Source organism: Anolis carolinensis, chromosome 4 (assembly GCF_035594765.1).
Source record: "Anolis carolinensis isolate JA03-04 chromosome 4, rAnoCar3.1.pri, whole genome shotgun sequence".
NCBI classification, from domain to species: Eukaryota; Metazoa; Chordata; class Lepidosauria; order Squamata; family Dactyloidae; genus Anolis; species Anolis carolinensis.
Window position 1 is genome coordinate 134,848,406 of NC_085844.1, and position 21,900 is coordinate 134,870,305.

General features: G+C 39.6%; 1 protein-coding gene across 34 annotated transcripts in view; it reads right to left on the reverse strand.

The window, feature by feature from the left end:
* LOC100562425 (protocadherin gamma-B4) overlaps positions 1-21,900 on the reverse strand; it is a 378,208-nt gene that overhangs the window by 82,956 nt on the left and 273,352 nt on the right. Inside the window, exon 1 of one of the 34 annotated variants that reach the window (XM_062979492.1) lies at positions 13,479-16,164. The exons of the other annotated variants lie outside the window; for them this stretch is intronic. Coding sequence (XP_062835562.1) covers positions 13,479-15,869 — 2,391 coding nt within the window. The 5' untranslated portion in view covers positions 15,870-16,164. Of the gene's footprint in view, positions 1-13,478; positions 16,165-21,900 lie in introns of those variants that run through there. 34 annotated transcript variants of the gene reach the window in all.

A 21,900-nucleotide genomic window follows, 5' to 3' on the forward strand; every position in this document is an offset into this window, starting at 1 on the left:
AAGGAGGGGAAGTAAGGTCTGAGCAGCACTTTTTTAAAAAAAATTAGCGTTATCCAATGTATAAAGGCCTACAGTTGTGAGCTGTTTTCCTATTAAATTATTTCTCTGTAACTGTGGAACTTTGTAAGTACATCTTGAAAAATAATGCTTTTTTAAAAATACAAGGCTGACAATGTGCTCTTTTGAGGAGAAGGATGAGTACAGATTGCACCAATTGCCTTCCTCCTTCTGAAAGATTCTCCTGACTCTCTATTTCTGGCTTGCTCAATGAAACCAGAGAAATTCAGTTTGTTCAATGGCTAGGGTAATGTAACTAGATTACTTTCATAATGAGAAGATAGTAACCAAGTGAATTTTAGAACTTAAGTATCAGCCTCCAGGATTCAAGGATGCATGTGGCCAATCATGTGGAGTATGGTGGAGGCTCCTTCTTTGGAGGCTTTTAAGCAGAGGCTGGATGGCCATCTGTCAGGGGTGCTTTGAATTAGATTTTCCTGCTTCTTGCAGGGGGTTGGGCTGGATGGCCCGTGAGATCTCTTCCAACTCTATGATTCTATGATCAGTGACATGATTTTCAGGCAAGCCTAGATGCTGGACCCTCTAGCCTAAGAAAAGAAGTGCCTAAGTATAAGACCAACTGCTTTCAAAGTTATTGTTTACCATATCACTAACTAGAAAATGTATGATGCAATGCCACTGGTTTTGAATGCAAAGCTTACCTTCTCACCAACTTCCATTTCTGAACTGAAATTCTCACAGTTGCTATCCACAAGTACCAGCTGAGAGTTATCGCCATCAAGCAAGTTTTCTGCAACCTGAATATTGGGTTTTGGTAAAGAGATGTCATCTCTCTTCAATGCAGAGGATAAACAGAGTTGGTAGGAATAAGGCAAAGTTCCTTCTTCATAGTTAGGTGGAAATACAACATGTGTCTTAGAAAACGTGTTAGGGTCAAAACACTGGAATAATTTGGGATTCCGGGACTGCCGAAGTTTCATTACAATAACCAGAATGACTGAGAGTAGGAAGAAAAATGAAATCAAAGCTAAAGCCAGCACCAAGTAAAACTGGATCTCAGACTGCTGCTCAGAGTCGCCAGATCGGTTACTCATTTCTGGAAGTGCCTCTTGGAAGTTCTCGGCAACCACAAGGTTCAGTATCACTGTGGCTGAGAGTGGAGACTTTCCATTGTCTTTAACCATGATGACCAGTTTGTGTTTCACAACATCTTTCTCCACAAGGACCCGTGATGTCCTGATCTCTCCAGTGCGGGAACCAATAGTGAACAGTGCGGGTTCACTGGCTTGAAGCAGTTGGTATGAGAGCCAAGCATTGTGTCCTGCATCAGCATCCACTGCCACCACTTTGGTCACTAGATAGCCTGGCTCAGCTGAGTGAGGAACTACCTCAAACAAAGCTGAACCATCAGGGGGTGGCAAAGGATAAAGTACCCGAGGACTATTGTCATTCTCATCCAAAATAAAAACCGACACAGAGGTGTTGCTACTGAGAGGAGGAGACCCACCATCCTGGGCCTTCACTTGAATCTGGAACTGCCTGAACTGCTCATAGTCAAAGGAACGCTGTGCATAGATTGTTCCAGTCTCAGAGTTAATGGAGACAAAAGAGGAGAGAGGTAGATCCTCAATTTTGCTGTTGAAGATGGAGTAAGTAACGTGTGCATTACGGTCCAGATCTGGGTCAGAGGCTTTGATTGTGAAAATGGAGGCTCCTGAAGGATAGTTTTCTGGCACAAAAATGTTGTAGGCCTTTTCTTCAAAGGTAGGAGAATTGTCATTGATATCTGAAATCTGGAGAGAGATGGTTTTGTTTGAGGAAAGAGGTGGGGTGCCTTTGTCAGTGACAATAATTGTGATGTTATATTCTGGTTTTCTCTCTCTGTCCAAGAGGCCATCCGTGACGAGCTTGTAATAATTGTTAGAGGAGGACACCATTTTAAAAGGCCAGTTACCTTGTAAGGAACATAGGATTTCCCCATTTTCTCCAGAATCTCTATCCTTTACATTGATAAGGGCAATTACTGTTCCAGGAACAGAATATTCAGGAATTGGATTAGACAAAGAAGCAATATTCATTTCAGGGACATTGTCATTCACATCTTGTATTGTTACATCAATTTTGCAGTGAGCCACTAAACCTCCTCCATCTCTTGCTTCCACTGACATTGTATATGCATCAGTTTCCTCAAAATCAAGATTTTCCTTAATGGCAATTTTTCCGCTGTGTGGGTCTAGTCTGAATTTCTGTTGGGCTGTTGTTGATATGCTACTGAAATGATATTCAATTTGAGCATTTACACCATCATCTTTGTCTAAGGCTGAAACTTGGAGCAGAAGGGATCCAATAGGAACACTTTCAACAATACTGACCTTATACACTTCTTCTTTGAAGATAGGTGGATTGTCATTTGCATCAGTAACATTAATCCATATGTGAGCAGTCCCAGTTTTGGGGGGTTCACCTCCATCCAGAGCTGTAAGGATCAATTGGAGGGAGTGCTCACTTTCACGATCAAGTGATTTCTGTAGCACCAGTTCTGCATATTTATGTTCAACATGACTATTTTTTACCTCCAATATGAAAAACTGGTTTGAGCTTAATTCATAATTCTGGAGACAGTTCTTTCCTATGTCAGGATCTTCAGCTTTTCCAATAGGAAATCTAGTACCTGGTAATGTGGATTCAATAATTTCAAGCCTGATATTGCCCTTTAAGAATTGTGGGGTATTATCATTAATGTCCTGGATTCCTACACTTATATGGAAAATATTCAAAGGATTTTCAACCACAGCTTCAAAATGTATCAGGCAGTGTGTGTTCTTTCCACATATTTCTTCACGATCTAATCTGTCATTGACATATAAATTTCCATTCTCTCCATTGATAGTGAAATATGTTTTACCTTCAGAAAGGATGTGCAGGTTTCTGTTCCTCAGTTCTCTGAGACTGAGTCCCAAATCCTTGGCAAGGTTTCCCACCAAAGATCCCTTTGCCATCTCCTCGGGAATGGAATAATGAACTGGCTCTGAAGTGACCCAGCAGAAAAAAGATATTAAGAAGAGAAGTAAACTGTACCTTCTGAATGGTTTAATAGTTTCCACTTCTGCCTTCATTTTTCTCCTTGCTTTCCTCAGCAAATGAGATTAAATTTTCCAAAGAACTCAGCAATCTAGGACACTCTCTTTCTTCTTAATTTTCCTATATCATACTGCTTTCTTCTTTTTCGCTACAGCAGACAGTCCGCTTCACTGATTTGCAGCTGATGTGGAGCAATCCAACAGCAGGGAGCGTGTGGATCCCTAGTCCCTCTCTGATTTCCTCATTGGCCAACAGCGGCACTGTGAGCCGCAACTGGAGAACTGCAAGAAACTGGCTCTGTTAATTAACTGGAGGCATTGCCTCTATTTTCTTTTACCTTTTTTCTGTGTATCCCAGCACCAAGTATTTTCGCATACATCATGTTAAAATTTCTACCTTACAACTAATAATAATATGAAATTTATATATACATTTCAGATAGATGCTAGATTAAATTGGATGATTATTACAGTATTGAGAGTCCTTTCTTTCCTCAACACTCCTGCTCTAAAATGCCCCCCACAAATATCACTCATATATTATTTTCTCAAAGAAAAAATACTTGGAAGATGTAATATTTTGCTTTGTCTGAACCAGACATTATTCTCTTCCTTACATTTTCACTTTCACTTTATAGCTACCTTGCAATGTTACAATATAAGAACTCAATTTTAATGAAATAAATAGTAATGGACAACATCCTAAACCACTTCTCCCAAAAGTTGTGGATTCTTTCATATGAGCTCAACAGATCAATGGGACAGTTTTCTAAAAAAGGAATTAAATTTCCTACTATATCCACCAATTAACTGAAGATAAATACAGGATACCAGAGGATGTTAATGTGTCCTAGACCAAAGCATTTCCCTAACATTAGTTAATCTTATTTAAGTCCAGCTTAGATGTGATGTCTAAATCATAAACCAAAGAATATAGGTTTGAATTCTCTAAGCAATACCCTAATGAGATTTGGCTTTAGAAATAAAACTTGGTGGAGTCCTATGTCTGTTGATTGGACTCTGTATAAGACATTGTTCTTCCTCTAGCCATGATAAGTGAAAATAACGACAGACAAATGAAAGCTGTTACTCCATTCATACTCATTAACTGCAAGGAGCATTTTTCTACTTTAGATATCTAAGTTCAGGTATAAGGAGAAAGGTTAAAAAAGAGGCAAGACAGAAGACCTATTGCAATCATCAGGCAGCAGGTGAGATCTGATTGAGAATCTGTGGGAGCTGAGATAATGTGTAGATCAGGTAGTATGTCTGAAATACTGTCAGCCAGCACCATAGTGAACAGGATTGAGATGGCTGTTCACAAACTTTGAATAAAGCCACCAGACTTTGCTTGATGAGGTTCTTCTCAAGAAAGAACCAAGCTGACCTGATATCTTCAGTGTGAAGTGCCTTGGCTCCGAAGCTCTAATCACCTTGCAGTTGAGCTGGGCATTTTGTCCAGGATCTGCCTACACCACCACTACCACCTAACTACCTTAGGTTCTCATGTTCTTCATAATAAAATATTAAGATATAGATCAGCTGAGAGATAGGAGAAGAGGAGGGAGCCATTCATCTGGTCATCAAAATGAGATAGGTTATTGGCATTCTGTAGGTGGACTGTTTGCTTTGATAATAAGAGAGTTGAGAATGTCTTTGATTATTTCCAACAATGTAAAGATCATGAGATGACTGTGAGGAGGAAGGAGTATCACTAGTGTCAAAAATCAAGATGGGGATAGTAATTATAGTAAAAAGTGAGGAAATCCCATGCTACATGGTGATGCTGTAGGAACCTTTCTCCTCACTGCTTAAAACTCTTATTACACTATTATGCTGAATTATTTCATTAGTTGAAGATGCAATTGTTAGAATGAAAAAATGACTTACAAATTGGGTTGCTGTGAATTTTCTAGGGTGTATGGCCATGTTCCAGAAGCATTCTCTCCTGACATTTAGCCCACATCTATGGACGTACAGATTCTCTGCTGAATCTTCAGCCTCATATTTAAAAGTAGGCTTCCCATATTCACAGACTCTACCATCCACAGATTGAAAATATTTCAAAAATACTGTAATTTTTTATTTTTTTATTTTTTATTTTATTCTAAAAAAGCAAACCTTGATTTTGATATTGTATATAATGGACACAATTTTGCTACATCACTGTATATAACGGGACTTAATCATTCACAGATTTTAGTATCCAAGATGTTATGAGTTCGAGGCCAGCCCATGCCTGCGTTTGTCTCTGTCTCTGTTCTATGTTATGGCATTGAATGTTTGCCTTATATGTGTGCAATGTGATCCTCCCTGAGTCCCCTTCAGGGTGAGAAGGGTGGAATATAAATACTGCAAAAAAAATAGTGGGCCCTGGAATCAAATCTCAGGCGATATCAAGGGTTCACTGTATTGCAGTTCCTGCAGAAAAATGCCCAGAGACTGACTGATGAGTGAAATTATTGAGTGTTGGACATTATTCAATAGCTTTTCTCTATCAATGACTTGAATGTCCATATCATAAAGTGCTATGTCTGAATACAGGAAAAATATTTGGGAACCTCTTCAGTTTTAGGAAAAAATATCTCATTTCTTGGATGATTCCTTTGCTCAATCAGTGACTTTCAATGGTCATATAAAATTTATTGTCCCAGTGCTCTGTTTATAGTTTCATTGGCTGAACAAGTAGACTGTCTTTAGCAACAAGGACAATAAGGTTAACAGGCATTGTACTGGTTCCCATGGTATCTTTTTCCCATATGCTAAGGACCTCAGGTGAAGTACATCTGCATGTGAATGATCCAAACGTGTTGTCGAAGGCTTTCATGGCCAGGATCACAGGGTTGTTGTATGTTTTCCAGGCTGTAGGACCATGTTCCAGAAGTATTCTCCTTTGAGGATGCCTGCCATAGATGTGGGTGAAACGTCAGGAGAGAATACTTCTGGAACATGGCCATACAGCCCGGAAAACATACACCAACCCAATGATCCAAACGTTTTTTCCTAGCACTTACCTTGCCTGTAAATTACTATCTATTGTCATTTGAGAAAAATAGCTATTGGTGCTGAATTTTTGTGAACTTGTGCACAACTAGGATCATGAATACCACAGTAGAAAAACTTAGGATTCTATTATTTGTTGCTGATTTTTCCCTTTACTGGAAAATTGGAGAATTACCATTACTGATATTAGTGATTTCTGCTTTGACTTTGTGGGTATCCCAACTTTAATCTCAAAACGTATCAGGCATTTATCTGCTTAACCATATTGATCATTTGTTCCTTCTATGGTATGAAAATATTCACTGATAAAATTCAAAGCAGAATACTGAATCTCATCTTCAGAGAAATATATACTCAATGAATTGATAATAGTAAACCCTATATTTTGACTACAGGCAGTCCCCAGTTATGAACAGGACATCGTCTGTAGGTTTGTTCGTACGTTGAATTTGTTCGTAATTTATAACAGGTATATTTTTGAGTGTAACCCCAGTCATACACACACACACACACACACACACACACACACGAAAGGTTAATAATCCCTGTTAAGGGATTGTAAGTTAAGGATGGGTGGGAGTTTTTAAAAAGTGAAATACTCAAGGCGCAAATGCAAACAGTGCCAACAAAGAAAAAAAAAATAAGACAAGTGCGAAGAAGCCAGAATGGATGTCCAAAGAACTTCTAACCGGGCTAAGACTCAAAAGGGACATGCACAAGAAGTGGAAAAGGGGAGAAATCACCAAAGAAGAATTCAAACGTATAGCCACCTCCTGTAGGGAAAAGGTTCACAAGGCTAAAGCGCAAAATGAGCTCAGGCTTGCTAGGGACATAAAAAACAACAAAAAGGGCTTCTTTGCTTACGTTGGTAGAAAAAGGAAGAACAAGGAGGCGATAGGGCCTCTGCGAGGAGAAGATGGGGTGATCGTGACAAGGGACAGGGAAAAGGCAGAACTACTTAATGCCTTTTTTGCCTCGGTCTTCTCACAAAAAGAAAACCACCTTCAACATGAAATGGATGAAGGATTCAGGGAAATCCAAACCCAAATAGGGAAACAAGTTGTCCAGGAACACCTGGCCTCTCTAAACGAATTCAAGTCCCCAGGGCCAGATCAGCTACATCCAAGAGTATTGAAAGAACTAGCGGAAGTTATTTCAGCACCACTGGCAATTATCTTCGAGAGTTCTTGGAAAACAGGAGAAGTCCCAGCAGATTGGAGGAGGGCAAATGTGGTCCCTATCTTCAAGAAGGGAAAAATGAACAGCCCAAACAATTACCGTTCAGTCAGCCTCACGTCAATACCAGGCAAGATTCTGGAAAAGATCATTAAAGAAGTGGTCTGCGAACATTTAGAAACGAATGCAGTCATTGCTAATAGCCAACAAGATTTACCATAAACAAGTCATGCCAGACTAATCTGATCTCTTTTTTCAATAGAGTTACAAGTTGGGTCGATACAGGGAGTGCTGTGGACGTAGCGTACCTGGATTTCAGTAACGAAATCGACAAAGTCCCCCACGACCTTCTGGCAAACAAACTAGTAAAATGTGGGCTAGACAAAACTACGGTTAGGTGGATCTGTAATTGGCTAAGCGGACGAACCCAAAGGGTGCTCACCAAAGGGTGCTTCTTCATCTTGGAAAGAAGTCACGAGTGGAGTGCCGCAAGGCTCCGTCCTGGGCCCGGTTTTGTTCAACATCTTTATTAATGACTTAGATGAAGGGTTAGAAGGCACAATCATCAAGTTTGCAGATGACACCAAATTGGGAGGGATAGCTAACACTCCAGAAGTCAGGAGCAGAATTCAAAATGATATTGACAGACTAGAGAGATGGGCCGAAACTAACAAAATGAAGTACAACAGGGACAAATGCAAGATACTTCACTTCAGCAGAAAAAATGGAATGCAAAGATACAAAATGAGGGACACCTGGCTCGACAGCAGTACGTGTGAAAAAGACCTTGGAGTCCTCGTGGACGACAAGTTAAACATGAGTCTACAATGTGATGCGGCTGCTAAAAAAGCCAACGGGATTCTGGCCTGCATAAATAGGGGTATAGCATCTAGATCCAGTGAAGTCATGCTCCCCCTCTATTCTGCCTTGGTCAGACCTGGAATACTGTGTCCAATTCTGGGCACTGCAGTTGAAGGGAGATGTTGACAAGCTGGAAAGCGTCCAGAGGAGGGCAACTAAAATGATCAAGGGTCTGGAGAACAAGCCCTATGAGGAGCGGCTTAAAGAACTGGGCATGTTTAGCCTGCAGAAGAGAAGGCTGAGAGGAGACATGATAGCCATGTACAAATACGTGATGGGAAGTCATAGGGAGGAGGGAGCAAGCTTGTTTTCTGCTGCCCTGGAGACTAGGACGCAGAACAACGGCTTCAAACTACAGGAAAGGAGATTCCACCTGAACATCAGGAAGAACTTTCTCACTGTGAGAGCTGTTCGGCAGTGGAACTCTCTCCCGGGACTGTGGTGGAGGCTCCTTCTTTGGAGGCTTTTAAGCAGAGGCTGGATGGCCATCTGTTGGGGGTGCTTTGAACGCGATTTCCTGCTACTTGGCAGGGGGTTGGACTGGATGGCCCATGAGGTCTCTTCCAACTCTACTATTCTATGCTTCCTGTGGTGTTTGTTTTGCTTTCTGTGCCCCTGTTCAGAAGTTTTCACCTCACCTTCTGTCCCTGTGATAATTATTGGCCTGTTGTGGAAACAAGGATTGGTGCAAAAGCTTCAGTGAAAACACCTCCCCCCCCCCCCCCAATGATAACTCTTTCAGGAGTGAGTTTGCCTTCCAAGGGGTAGATTTCAGATGTTTATAACTCAGCGAATGCTTGTATACTTGTACTGGAAGCATATTATAGAAATTGCACTGGTGGACTTAGAGAGACCCACAAACAATTCCAGGTGGGATATGGTTTTGAGAGTGGGTAAGTGAAATCATGGATATTGAATCCATGGATAAAGAGATTGTACTGGAATTTAAATGTAATAGGAATGAAATTGTACCAGAAGAGCTACCTAAATTCTAAAGGTTTTTGAATATACATTGTAGAAAAGACATGATCATGGTATTTTTATTAGCTTATATAATAAATGATGGAGATGAGGTGCAGATTCAGTTTCCAAATACTGAGAAGTACAGACAGTCCCTGGGTTATGAAGAATATAGGTTCTGTAGGTTTGTTCTTAAGTTGAATTTGTATGCACGTTGGGACAGGTACATTTTTAAGTGTAACCCAGGCTAATTTTCAATATTGTTGATAGCATAGGAAAGGACTAACACTCCTGTAATGGTTTTTTTTGCCATCTGTGCCCCTGTTCCAAAGATTTCACCTCACTTTCTGTCCCTGTGAGAATTGGAATTTGAAAATTGTGGGCTGTTGTGGAAACAAGGATAAAGCTTCAGCAGAGGCACCTTTTTTCCATGATACCTCTTTTTCAGGACTGGATTTCCTTCTGTTGGGGGTGATTTGAATATCATCTTCCTGCTTAGTGGCAGGGGGTTGGACTGGATGGCCCATGAGGTCTCTTCCAACTCTATGATTCTATGATTCCTTTCCTAGGAGTAGATGTTCTCTCACTTCCTATTGTCTTACACCCATTCTTAAAGTAAAAGAAGAAAATTCAGTATCAGCTACTGACCAAGGGTAATATGTTCAAACCTCATACTAGGCCAGATTAATTATGCTCTAGCCCACTACCATCAACAATAATAGTTATAAGGCATTACGAGTTTCAGAAAAAATCCTTCTCAAGCCTATCAAGTTTGGGACAAAATCTAGGGACTTTTTTAGACAAAAGAAGCATTCATTTACTTAGCCACTTAATTCATCGTAATCATAGATTTATGATGAACATTACAAGAAACTGTCTACACACAGGAAAAATGTAGCCATGGAATAAACGTTTTCATGAAAAAGTTATGGATGACTTTAGTAGTAGTGGTAGTAGTAGTAGTAATAATAATAATAATCTTTATTTTTCTACCAAGACTGCTTTAAATATAGACTACACAACAGGTTTCTTTCACATTACACAATTATAGTACTGCAATACCATGTCAAATCAAATCAAATCACGTTTTATTGATTAGCCCATCAGCCTTATCAAAACATTTAACACATAGACATACATACAACATACAACCCGCGGGTGTGTAATACCATGTGTAATGGAGTTCTATTCAAGAGAATTTCAATGCCTCACAGAGCTACAAATTGTAAAATTCTGTGGGGTATGATCGTGGTATGAAAGTGGTACAATTGTGTAGTCTGAATGCGTCCTACAATACAATTTACGGCATAAGAGATCTTTTGGTTTCCCTCAAAGCCTATCATAGTATGACATACTGAATAAGAGATAAAATATTTGGAATGACAAGAGGGAAAGTCATCAAATTAGTTTTCTGTTAATGTGGAGATACAGAGCTTTGGATGGTAGTCACATCCTGTCACATACTTTTGGAACTTCATACACACATATTCTAAAATGAGATAAACAACTTATGCTTACTTTATGAATCCTTTCAGTTTACGACAGTGAAATCCATATTCATAAGCACTAAAAACCATTGGCAACACAGAAAAAAAGAAACGTAATAAGCTTTGTGGGGTTCTGCTGCACTCAATAAAGTGTATTTATAGTAACTCATTTTTATTAAGAGATTTTAGGTATGTGCCATTACAAAGAGGTCAGGATCATAATGCGGGTAGTTTCACTGTTTCGATGCTGCCTCTAAAAACGGAAGTACAGTAATGTATACTCTATAATAGGATACTCCACCACTTATGAAAATGGCCTAATCAAAGTGTGTTCAAAGTATATAATAAAAATCAAACTGCCATGTCATAGGAACTATTTACAAAGGAAGAGAAGATTTTTTTTAAAAAAAATCAAGAAAATGAAAAGAGTGACAAGCAACCATTAAAAGTAGAATTGAACAGAACTGAGTATACCAGGTAGATCAAGGGGATTGATTTTCTAGAATAAATTAACAATTTGAAAATAAAGTTGGCAAATATAACAGCAATTGAATGAAAACCAAAGCCAAAACTACAATGGATTCACAGGAAGCCACATGAATAACAGCACAGCTTCATTCTACTTTATCCGTTTTTACTCCTCTTCACCTCTAAAATGTCAATGGCAAAACCAGCTTTCTGCCCCATCCACCCATCCACCCATCCATGCAGACTGAGGAATAGACAATGGTTATCATTCTCAACAGAGCCCCGGTGGCGCAGTGTGTTAAAGCACTGAGCTGCTGAACTTGCAGACCGAAAGGTCCCAGGTTCAAACCCTGGGAGCGGCGTGAGCCGCCGCTGTTAGCTCCAGCTTCTGCCAACCTAGCAGTTCGAAAACATGCCAATGTGAGTAGATCAATAGGTACCGCTCCGGCGAGAAGGTAACGGCGCTCCATGCAGTCATGCCGGCCACATGACCTTGGAGGTGTCTACGGACAACGCCGGCTCTTCGGCTTAGAAATGGAGATGAGCACCAACCCCCAGAATCAGACATGACTGGACTTAACATCAGGGGAAACCTTTACCTTTACCTCAACAAATTTTTGATTAAAATCTTTTTCAACGCATTTTATAAAGCACTTCTAATCATTTAAAATATTATATTGGAAATATCCAAACCTCTCCATATTCCACACCAATTTTTAAAAACACTGGGTGTTTGCATAAATTCTATCTTAGAGCTACATATTTTAGTGTTATCACTTGCTAACAGAGTATCTTATGCAACACCACCATCTCCATCACCACGGCCTTCACTTTTACAAAAAGATTGAAATAAGAGCCATAGTTGTCTGGCTTTCATAGTTACAACATGATTGATTCATTATTTGGGATTGTATACTGAAGGCATACAGATGATGGCCTTGAATTTGGATTAATTGTTTGCTGATCTTTTGCAAAGAAGGAGTTGTGGACAGTTTGACCAATGTAGGGAAAATTAGGAACAATTAAGGTTTGTGTATGTTTTAAGCAGATGAAGTGAGAAAATTCAGCTCAATTTGATATTACTATTCAACTTTTCAGATAGACTTATTTGACAAGTGCAAGGGAAAATAGGAAGGTACAACAGATATTTGTCAGCTATCTATCAGTAGTGTAACTTTTCCTTCAGAGCAGACAGTTGCATCAGGCAAGGTGGGTCCCTATCTCCCTTTTTTTTCAATCTGTGATTCTCGCACAAGACCATGGTGCTTTCTTTCCCATTAAGACAGTGGTTCTCAACCTGTGGGTCCCCAGGTGTGTTAGCCTACAACTCCCAGAAATCTCAGACAGTTTACCAGCTGTTAGGATTTCTGGGAGTTGAAGGCCAAAACATCTGGGGACCCACAGGTTGAGAACCACTGCACTAGGGGGAAAGCAACCTAGTCTTTCAGCATAATTCTGTGGGACAGCTCCTGCTGGCTATTATACTTTGCAAGAAGATCTGGATAATTTACAATGAATTGCTCCATGGTATTTATTATGTTGGTTCTGATGCTAAAAACTGAAAATGAATAATTGTGCTTTATTACAAGAAATATAACGAAAAAAATATACATTACTATGTGCCAACTCAGCATCATTGTTCCATGAAATGGATGGCGATGATGACAGTAGCGAAAGAATAAAATGCTACTTAGCAAACCCATAATCAATGTACACACACATCCAGCAGTTGATAAGTATTTTCTGAAGCTGAATGATATGGGAAGGATTGTCCACATCCAAAGGACTGGTTTCCTATAGGCTGGAACTCTGGTATTCCTTTTGCTATAAAATGCGTACTAACAAATGGGGCTCTCCAATAAAAAGTTCCAAGTGTGTCATGGTATATGTATGTTACATGAGTCTGTGGCTCATCTGTTTCATTGCACTAAACTTCCAATCTCAAGAAGCAAAGCTTTGCTTGATCACAGAAATACATAACCCCATTCGTTAGAAGTTACTAGCTGTAACACAAACACTTAACATGTTATGTTGAGTACAATGTAGGGGAATTCACATTAAGAAGACCCAATCTATTTGATTCGAGATTAAATAAAAGATCTATTTATTTCCATGGGTCTAAATACCCTAAAGGCAACAGATCCCATATGAACTTGGAAGCCATGCAGGATCAACCCTGGCCAGTACATGGAAGGGAGACTGTGAACTAGTATTTTTTTGCTGAAGAAAACTCTACAAAATGAATAAGGTTGCCATAAATTGAAAAGTGACTTGAAGGCACAAAGACACACGTATAATTTATTTCCAATGAATTAAAGTCTGAAAATATAAATGACATGGACACCTGATATATAAAACAAGGATTTAAATATTTGTTATACTAATTAAATGTTGACAATGCAAAATTTTTACAAAGGAAGCCTACCTTTTCGACAATTTCCATCTGAGAATTGAAATTTCCTCCACTACCTTCAGATTTGTCACTACAAAGAAGATTGTCTGCCAGCGGAAATTTAGGTGCCAGGAAGGTGAATTCATTTCTCTGGGACTCTGAGGAGAGGCACAGCTGATAGGAATAAGGCAAAGTCCCATCTTCAAAATTAGGGGGAAAGATGGCCCCTGCTTTTGAATGAGGAACAGGTCCAAAGCACTGCAGGAATTGAGGATTCCCAGATTTCCGGACTTTCATCGTAATGGCCAGAATCACTGTCAAGAGGAATAAGAAGGAGATCACAGCTAAGGCCAGCACTAGGTAGAACTGGAGATCATCTTGGGTCTCTATGTCCCTTGATTGGTTTTTCATTTCTGGAAGTGCCTCCTGGAAGTTCTCTGCAAACACCAGGTTCAGGGTGACAGTGGCTGAGAGAGAAGGCTGTCCATTGTCCTTCACCACAACCACAAGCCTCTGTTTCACAGCATCTTTCTCCATAAAGGCCCTGGCTGTCCTGATCTCCCCGGTATGAGATCCAATGGAGAAAAGTGCTGGCTCTGTGGCTTGGACCAGATGGTAGGAGAGCCAGGCATTGTGTCCAGAATCAGCATCCACTGCCACTATCTTGGTGACTAGATAATCTTCCTCAGCGGAACGAGGCACCATCTCAAACAAGGTGGATCCCTTGGCTTCTGGGGAAGGGGACAAAATACGAGGTGTGTTATCATTTTGGTCCAAAATAAACACCCTGACTGTGGCATTGCTGCTGAGAGAGGAAGATCCTCCATCTTGGGCCTTCACCTGAAGCTGGAACTCTCTGAATTCTTCATAGTCAAAGGATCGCTGGGAATAGATGGTGCCAGTCTCAGAGTTAATGGAGATATAGGAAGAGATGGGGAGCTCCTGGATATTGCTGCTAAGGACAGAATACGTGATCCGTGCATTTGAACCCACATCTGGATCGGAAGCTTTAACAGTAAAAATGGAGGCACCAGAAGGCTTATTTTCTGGCACATAGACCCTAAAGGAAGATTTCTCAAAAGCAGGGGCATTGTCATTAATATCCGAGATCTGCAGGGAGATAGTTTCATGTGTGGAAAGAGGAGGGGTTCCTTTATCTGTGGCTGTGATTGTGATCTTATACTCAGGAGTCTTTTCTCTGTCTAAGGGGCCATCAGACAGGAGCTTGTAATAGTTGTTAGATGAGGGAAGAATTTTGAATGGCAAAACATCTTTTAAATAGCAAGTCACTTTTCCATTATCACCAGTATCTTTGTCATTTACATTGATCACAGCAATTAAAGTTCCAGGGAGAGAATCCTCAGAAATTGGGTTAAACATAGAGGCAAATGTCACTTTTGGTGCATTATCATTTTCATCAAGAACACTTATTTCAATATTGCAGTGTGCCATTAAACCACCTCCATCTTTTGCTGTAACTGTCATACTAAATTCTTCCATGTCTTCAAAGTCAAGTGCCTCCATAAGAGTTACTGTGCCATTGACAGGATCCAACCTAAATTTCTGTCGGGCTGTTGATAGTGTGTTGCTGAACTGGTATCTGATTTGAGCATTTGTACCCTCATCTTTATCAGAGGCAGTAACTTGGAATACAAAGGATCCAACAGGAGTACTTTCATGCAAACTGAACTTGTAGACATCTTGGATGAAAATAGGTGGGTTGTCATTGGCATCTGTGACATTAATCCATACCTGAGCTGTCCCAGTTTTAATGGTCTCACCACCATCCAGGGCCATAAGAATGAAGTGAAGTGAGCGCTCACTTTCCCGATCAAGTGGCTTTTGAAGCACAATTTCTGCATATTTATTTCCATCTTTTCTCTCCTTAACTTCCAATGTGAAGTATTGATTGGAGCTCAGCTGGTAGTTCTGGAGAGAATTTACCCCAATATCAGGATCTTGAGCTTTCCCAAGGAGAAATCTGGTGCCAGGCAAAGTGGATTCAATTATCTCCAAGTTAATATTGCTATCGATGAATTGGGGTGCATTATCATTAACATCTTGGATTGCCACTGTTATATGGAACACATTTCCAGGGTTTTCTGCCACAATTTCTAAATTAATAGAGCAGAATGGATTTTTACTACATATTCCCTCTCGGTCAATTCTGTCCTTTACACAGAGGTTGCCAGTGTCTGCATTTATACTGAAATACTGCATTTCAGCCAGAGATACAATATTTAATTTACGATATCTTAGCTCTCTGGCACTCAGTCCCAAATCCTTGGCAAGGTTCCCCACAATGGAACCCTTTGCCATCTCCTCAGGGATGGAATAATGAATTGGGTCTGTGGCAGTCAGACAGGAAAAAGACAATAGTGAGAGAAGCAGTACTTGCCTTGTGAGTGCCCTGTTACTCTCCATCTGGCTCCCACAGAAGTAAGATGCTTCCTTCACTCAGCTTGTTATGATCAGGTCAAAAGCTCATGAGGATGATGGCAACTTCAGTGAGGTAGAATAAAGTACCTTTCTTCTTAATTTCAACAAACTGAAACAGTTTTCATATTCTCTTAAGAGTGCTCCTTCTCTGTGCTCTTCAATTTCCTGATCTGTGCATCATGTCTTGGAATTACAGCTGTGTAAAAAGCATCTGTGCATCTCTATCCTCTCTCTGCCTATCAGTCTGGCCAACAGTGGCACTTTGAGGCTGAACAGTGAACTGCAAGAGAAACAGTTTTTTTCCCCTATATATCCCATTCATTTCAAAAAGATTTAAAAGATAGTGTTGTGCAAACAAATATGGTATCATACAGAGATCTGGTGTTCAAATACTTTTTAAAGAACAGAGTAGCAAATTCTGGCAACAACTGGCCGATTTTCATGGCAATACCTCACTAAATGAAAGAGGGAAAAATCTGCAGCTCTGATGGTACCTTGATATAGTAAATGCTCCAATGGTGGACATTTCTTCAAAAAACTAAAAGAAACTTTGAATGCTGGAAAAATTGAGAGGGAATTTCCCCCCTAGGTAATACAAACTCAGGATTCAGATTCAGCCAGACCCTTCACTGTGAATATTTTGAGAATTTCTGCTTTGAAACATGGACCGAGGAGACCCGCTTGTGGCTGGGCTTTTCAGATTTACTTGACAAACAGTATTCAGTGTATGAGTGTTTCTATACTAGGCTACTGCATCCAGATTTTAGTTTAAAATTGTGTTCAGTGATTTTGAATTAGAACAGAGAAGAAATAAGCACTGCAATATTACAGCATCAACAACCTTAAGGATCAGGTTTTGTATAAATACATTTGGGGGAATATGTAAGTTATAAATAAGGCAGCCATGTAGTCAGGGTGGTCCGCGAGAAGGCCTTACATTTATTATTTAAACTGTTATGTTTACTCATATCATGATCTGATCACCATGCTCAATATATCCCATATGAATGGGGGTATTGAGATAACGATACAAAAGGTTTGCTAGGGTAGATCCTCTCTCACTCAGACCCCCCCCCTCCCCCGAATCAAAATCCTGGCTACGGGCCTGAAATAAGGTGGTATTGCTCAACATATAACAATCCAACTGCGCCCCATCCAGTAACATCAGTGGTCATAGAAAATAGATATGTTGGGGTTCAGCAGCAAGATGCTGGGGATTCCCCAGAGGACAAGGGGGATGATGGGTTTCCCATTGACGAGTCTGTGTGTGATTAGGGTGATTTGCAGGCAGCAGATCAGAGAGAAGTGCCGGCAGATGCAGAGGAGTTGGGAATGTTTGGGATTCAAATGCCCGTTCCTTAGCAACTGGGAAAAAGTTAGTTTCTCTTGAGAATCGGCCTTCATGGCCTTCTGCAGGTGCAGATGGAGAGTTTTCCCATTATATCAGAATAGGCCTCCACACAGAAGGAGTCAAGGATAGATTAATTAGACATTCAGAAAAAAACTGTGAGACATCCTTGAGATCCAGGGCTCAAAGGCATGACCTCATGGCTTCTTGGTCAGGCCTGAGCTTAAATTAAGTGAAGTTTACTTGTATCTCCAGATACAGAGCAGACAACATTGCCATAGATTCAAGTGGTGTTTCAACTCTCATGCTCATGATGCAAGTGTCTTGTGTTTACCTATGTTCCTGATAGAATTTTGCCTTTGAAAAGCTCATGTTTTCATGCTTATGGATTTATGCTAATGTTCTTGACTTCTTGGATTTCATGTGCCTTGATATATTGGACTATTGATATTTTGCATATATGAACTACTGCTATTTCATAGCACCTTTTCTACTGCTTTTTGGGAAATGCCTCTTTTCCCTTTTGTACGAGCTTTGTAAATAAACTGCTGTAGTTAGTAACTACCAGACTCTGTTTGGTACTGGGTGAAAAGGTGTTCCAAGACTAGAGTGCAACAAGATTTGCCAGATGTAAGATAATAATTGAACAAGAATTGAGGCAGAAATGTTTTGTTTACCAGGCAATCAATCATTTTTTCTGGAAATGGTCCACTTAAAGTGATTCCACTCTTTAGATGCTACTAAGGCAGTTATTAAAACCTCTAGTGGTTATATCATCAAAAGCCACTGAGATGTTATGAAGATCTGAGAAGATATTATCTCGGCTCCAAGAGTAAAATTCCACTAGAACGATATTTGTCTTGTTGCATTGATATGGAGTAAAGAGGTATATCTCAGGTATATCCCTGAGAAATAGTTCATTCATAAAGGCCTGGATCAACCATTCTATTAACATACAGATAACAGCAGCAACAACAATAACATGTTCTAAACAATATCTTGAGAAACTGACCCATGATTGATAGAGAAATTGAACTACTAAAAGAACTTGAAAGGAGAAGTTGGGAAATTGGCTCCTCAAGAGAAGGCTAAAAACCTACCCTCCTAGCAGTACAGATGGTTGAAATAAGGAAAATCTGGGGGTTGGGAAGGAGGAAAAGAGTCCTTCAATGCTGGCCTCAACTAAACATGATGTACCATGACCACAGTATGTTCTAGTCTATAGATGGCAGCTCCCTTTGGATAGTATTCAAAAGTAGTTTGTGCCATGTTTAGTCACATTCACCAAGACACTGCTATTAATCTAACTGAGCTTTCACAGCTCTTCCAAGGAGAATTCAGTTCACATTATACAAGGATTTGTGTATTTAGTGCTAACAAAAAAAGTCAACACACATTGTACACATCCTCCATACATATCGTTGAGATTACATCTAGCTGCTCAATACATTGGATTGTGCAATGACCTCTACTTCATCACTGAAATTCATTCTCATTATTTCTTACTCTGCCCATACCAAGGGTTCTCTGCATTTCCATTTTCTGGCACATATCCTGCAGTCCTTAGCATGATAATGATGTAGGATGTGTTTTGGAAAAGGAATCACTAGAATCAGTTTAACACGGAATCAAATAACATTTTAATTGAAATGGTTAAAGCTCATAAGACTATCCTGGAATTTATCTAAACCTCAACTTTTAAAAAACACACTAGTTTTTCTACAAAATTGTGTGACAGAGGAGCCCTACTTTTCCTTTTTTTCTTTAAAAAATCCACCCTGTAATGTAGGAAGCAGAGGTTTACTAACCCCAATATGCAAAATGTCATTTACAAACTTTCGGCATCTCTGATCACAGGCAACTCCACAATATCAGCATAACTGCTTATTAAACTTTTCTTCCAGCCTTGGGATTTAGGAATCAAATAAAATCATTATTTTAGTTTGGAATCCTCTGGTCTACAGAGACCATAAAACTGATTGGCAATCTTCCTCTGGGATCGTAAACAAAGTTTTCACCTTAGAGGGAGGAAACTAATCTTGAATACCATTCCTGGTCTCTCAGAGGCTATGAAGGTTTCTGAAGGTCAACACTTGCAAAGAGAATGGATCAAAGGGGCATGGGTGTAGCAAGAAGAGTACAAGGTCCACTGGATCCACAGCCCTACTAGTTTCCAACAGTATTCCCAAGATAGGGGAACACTTAGACCAGGTCTTGTCTTGTCTTGGAATTTCCATTCCACTGCTTGCAGTGTTTTCTCTCCAGAGTAAAAATATTCCCCATAAAGCAGTGATTGATGGAAAGCAGAATGTCACAGGTTCTGGCAGGAAAAATGATAACTTTTGCTCCAGTTTTGCTAAATGGTGGCATACAAGTATGCTAAATGCACCAGATCTTGTCTGATCTTTGAGGCTCCAGTTGGTACTTGGATAGCACACCACCAAGGAATATCAATCACTGTAGGCTATATTTCAGAGGAAGGAAATGGCAAAACCACTACTGAGGATTTATTTCCCAAGCAAGCTGTATGGCATTTATGGAGTTCACATGAAATGACAAATTATTTGAAGGCACAAATATATTTCTTAAACTGTTGGAGTCACCAAAAAAATTGACAACAGTAAAATGTTTCTGAACATCACTTAGACATTTCCAGTAGTCTGTTAGCAACAACTTACAGTGGACTCTGCAGAAAATGCTTCAGTTGTGTCTTGTAAAAAAATCAGCCTGGTTAGCAAGCCTAGTAAATGTTGGTTTATTATCAATAAATATTTAATTTTTATACCTATTTTCTATACCTATATACCCAGGGCTGCAAAAAAATGTCTCTGGTGAAAAGAGGTCGTGAGTGGGAAAAGTTTAAGAAGCCTTGCATTTCAGTATCAAATGATCCACAACAAATAAGATACAGTGTTCCCTCACTTATTGCGGGGGTTAGGTTCCAGGACCACCCGCAATAAGTGAAAATCTGCAAAGTAGGGATGCTATATATTTATACATTATTTTAGTAGTTATACACTATTTTAAGTATCAACCAATCGTGTGTTGATAAATCGCCTCCTTCTCCCATTGCCGCTTGGGCTCCTTTTCTCTCCCTTCGGCTTCTCCTTCCTTCCTTCCTTCCTTCCTTAGGCTGTAAATTGTAATTTTTTATGATTTATAATATTCTTTTAGAGTTTACTGAAAAACTGTAAAACAGCAAATCAGCAATAAGTGAACTGCGAAGTAGTGAGGGAACACTGTACACAGTAAGCTGTAGTATGTTGTAATGTTAGTGGTACTAAGCATTTGTTCAAAGCAGATTTAATGTTGACAAAACTAGCCTGGCACTCATCTCTTATTTTAGCCATTGCGTGGAAGGGCAGTCACTAAGTTTAAAAAGCGTAGGAGGGATAATTGAGAATCATATAGTTCAACAGCTTCCCATTAATCTGCAAATTCCTGTCTGTTGTCAGGAATTATACCTAACAGTAATGATTACAATCTCAAATGACAAACTATGGAAAATTGTCAAGTTAAGATAATAACACTATGAAAAACAGGGATTGAGAATGGTAAGAAGACTGAGAAAGAGAGGGAGAAAGTGTCAAACTTCAAGGATTTTCTGATACCAGTTATGTTAGTTTGCACATGTTGCATACATTTTTTAAAAAAAAAGCATACTCCAACACTCAATGTTATTTTAAAAACCATTTCTGATTTTATAGAGAACCTTCCAAAATCAACTTACAAATTTCAACAGAATTACTACAAGTTTTGATGGTGCCTGTTGGTTCTTAAAGCAGATAAATTACAATATGTATTTATAAACTTTGGTGTGTGTGAGTGTAGTGAACCTTACCTATTAGGCCTGGGATAAAGCCTTGGTAACAGTGAGTGAGGCAGGCATCCATTTTGTTGAGGAATGCCAGGGAGGAGCTTAGAGAGAGATTCTTAGGACTGGCCAACCAGAGCAGATAGGAGGAGCCAAGTCTTAGAGTGCAGAAAAAAAAGAGCTCCAGAGAGTTCTGGTTGGAGGTTTGAAGAAGAGAGTTCTGTTTGAGGGTTTTAAAGAGAGCAGTTTGGTTTTGGAGTTGGGAGAGTGTGTGTGTGTGAGAGAGAGAACTGAAAGCTGTGGAAACTGACAGGCTAAGTCAGGTGGCTTGGATCTCTTGACTCTCACTATTGGGCTAGTTAATAGAAGGACTCTAGGTCAGAGTTAATTAACAACCCAGGGGAACTCATGACTATTCTCAGCAAATAGAGCAAGGGTTTTTGTGACCAATAGATAGATTGGTTAGTTGGAACTGTTTGAAACTAAGTGAAGTAAATCTGAAACATACAACTAAGTTAAGCTGAAGAACATCTGTAACCAATTACGCTTATGAACTTCTCTGAAGTAATCATTTACCTGTTTTCAAGAAAATAAAAAATTTATTCTATTTTCAACTTTCAAGAGCCTCCACAGTGTATGTTTTCCATCAAGAAGTCTTAATAAAAGTTCCAGCAATACAACAATAAAATACAACAGAAAAGCCTCATAGTGAGCATCAGTTTGGGAGTCAGGGGTAGAAAAAGTGTGGGCAGGGAATGGGAGAAGTTTGCCTCAGACACATTTAACAACAAAAATCCTAAAGACATTTTAGGTTGGTGGCAGCTACCAGTTTTAAAAACAAATCTGTTATAATT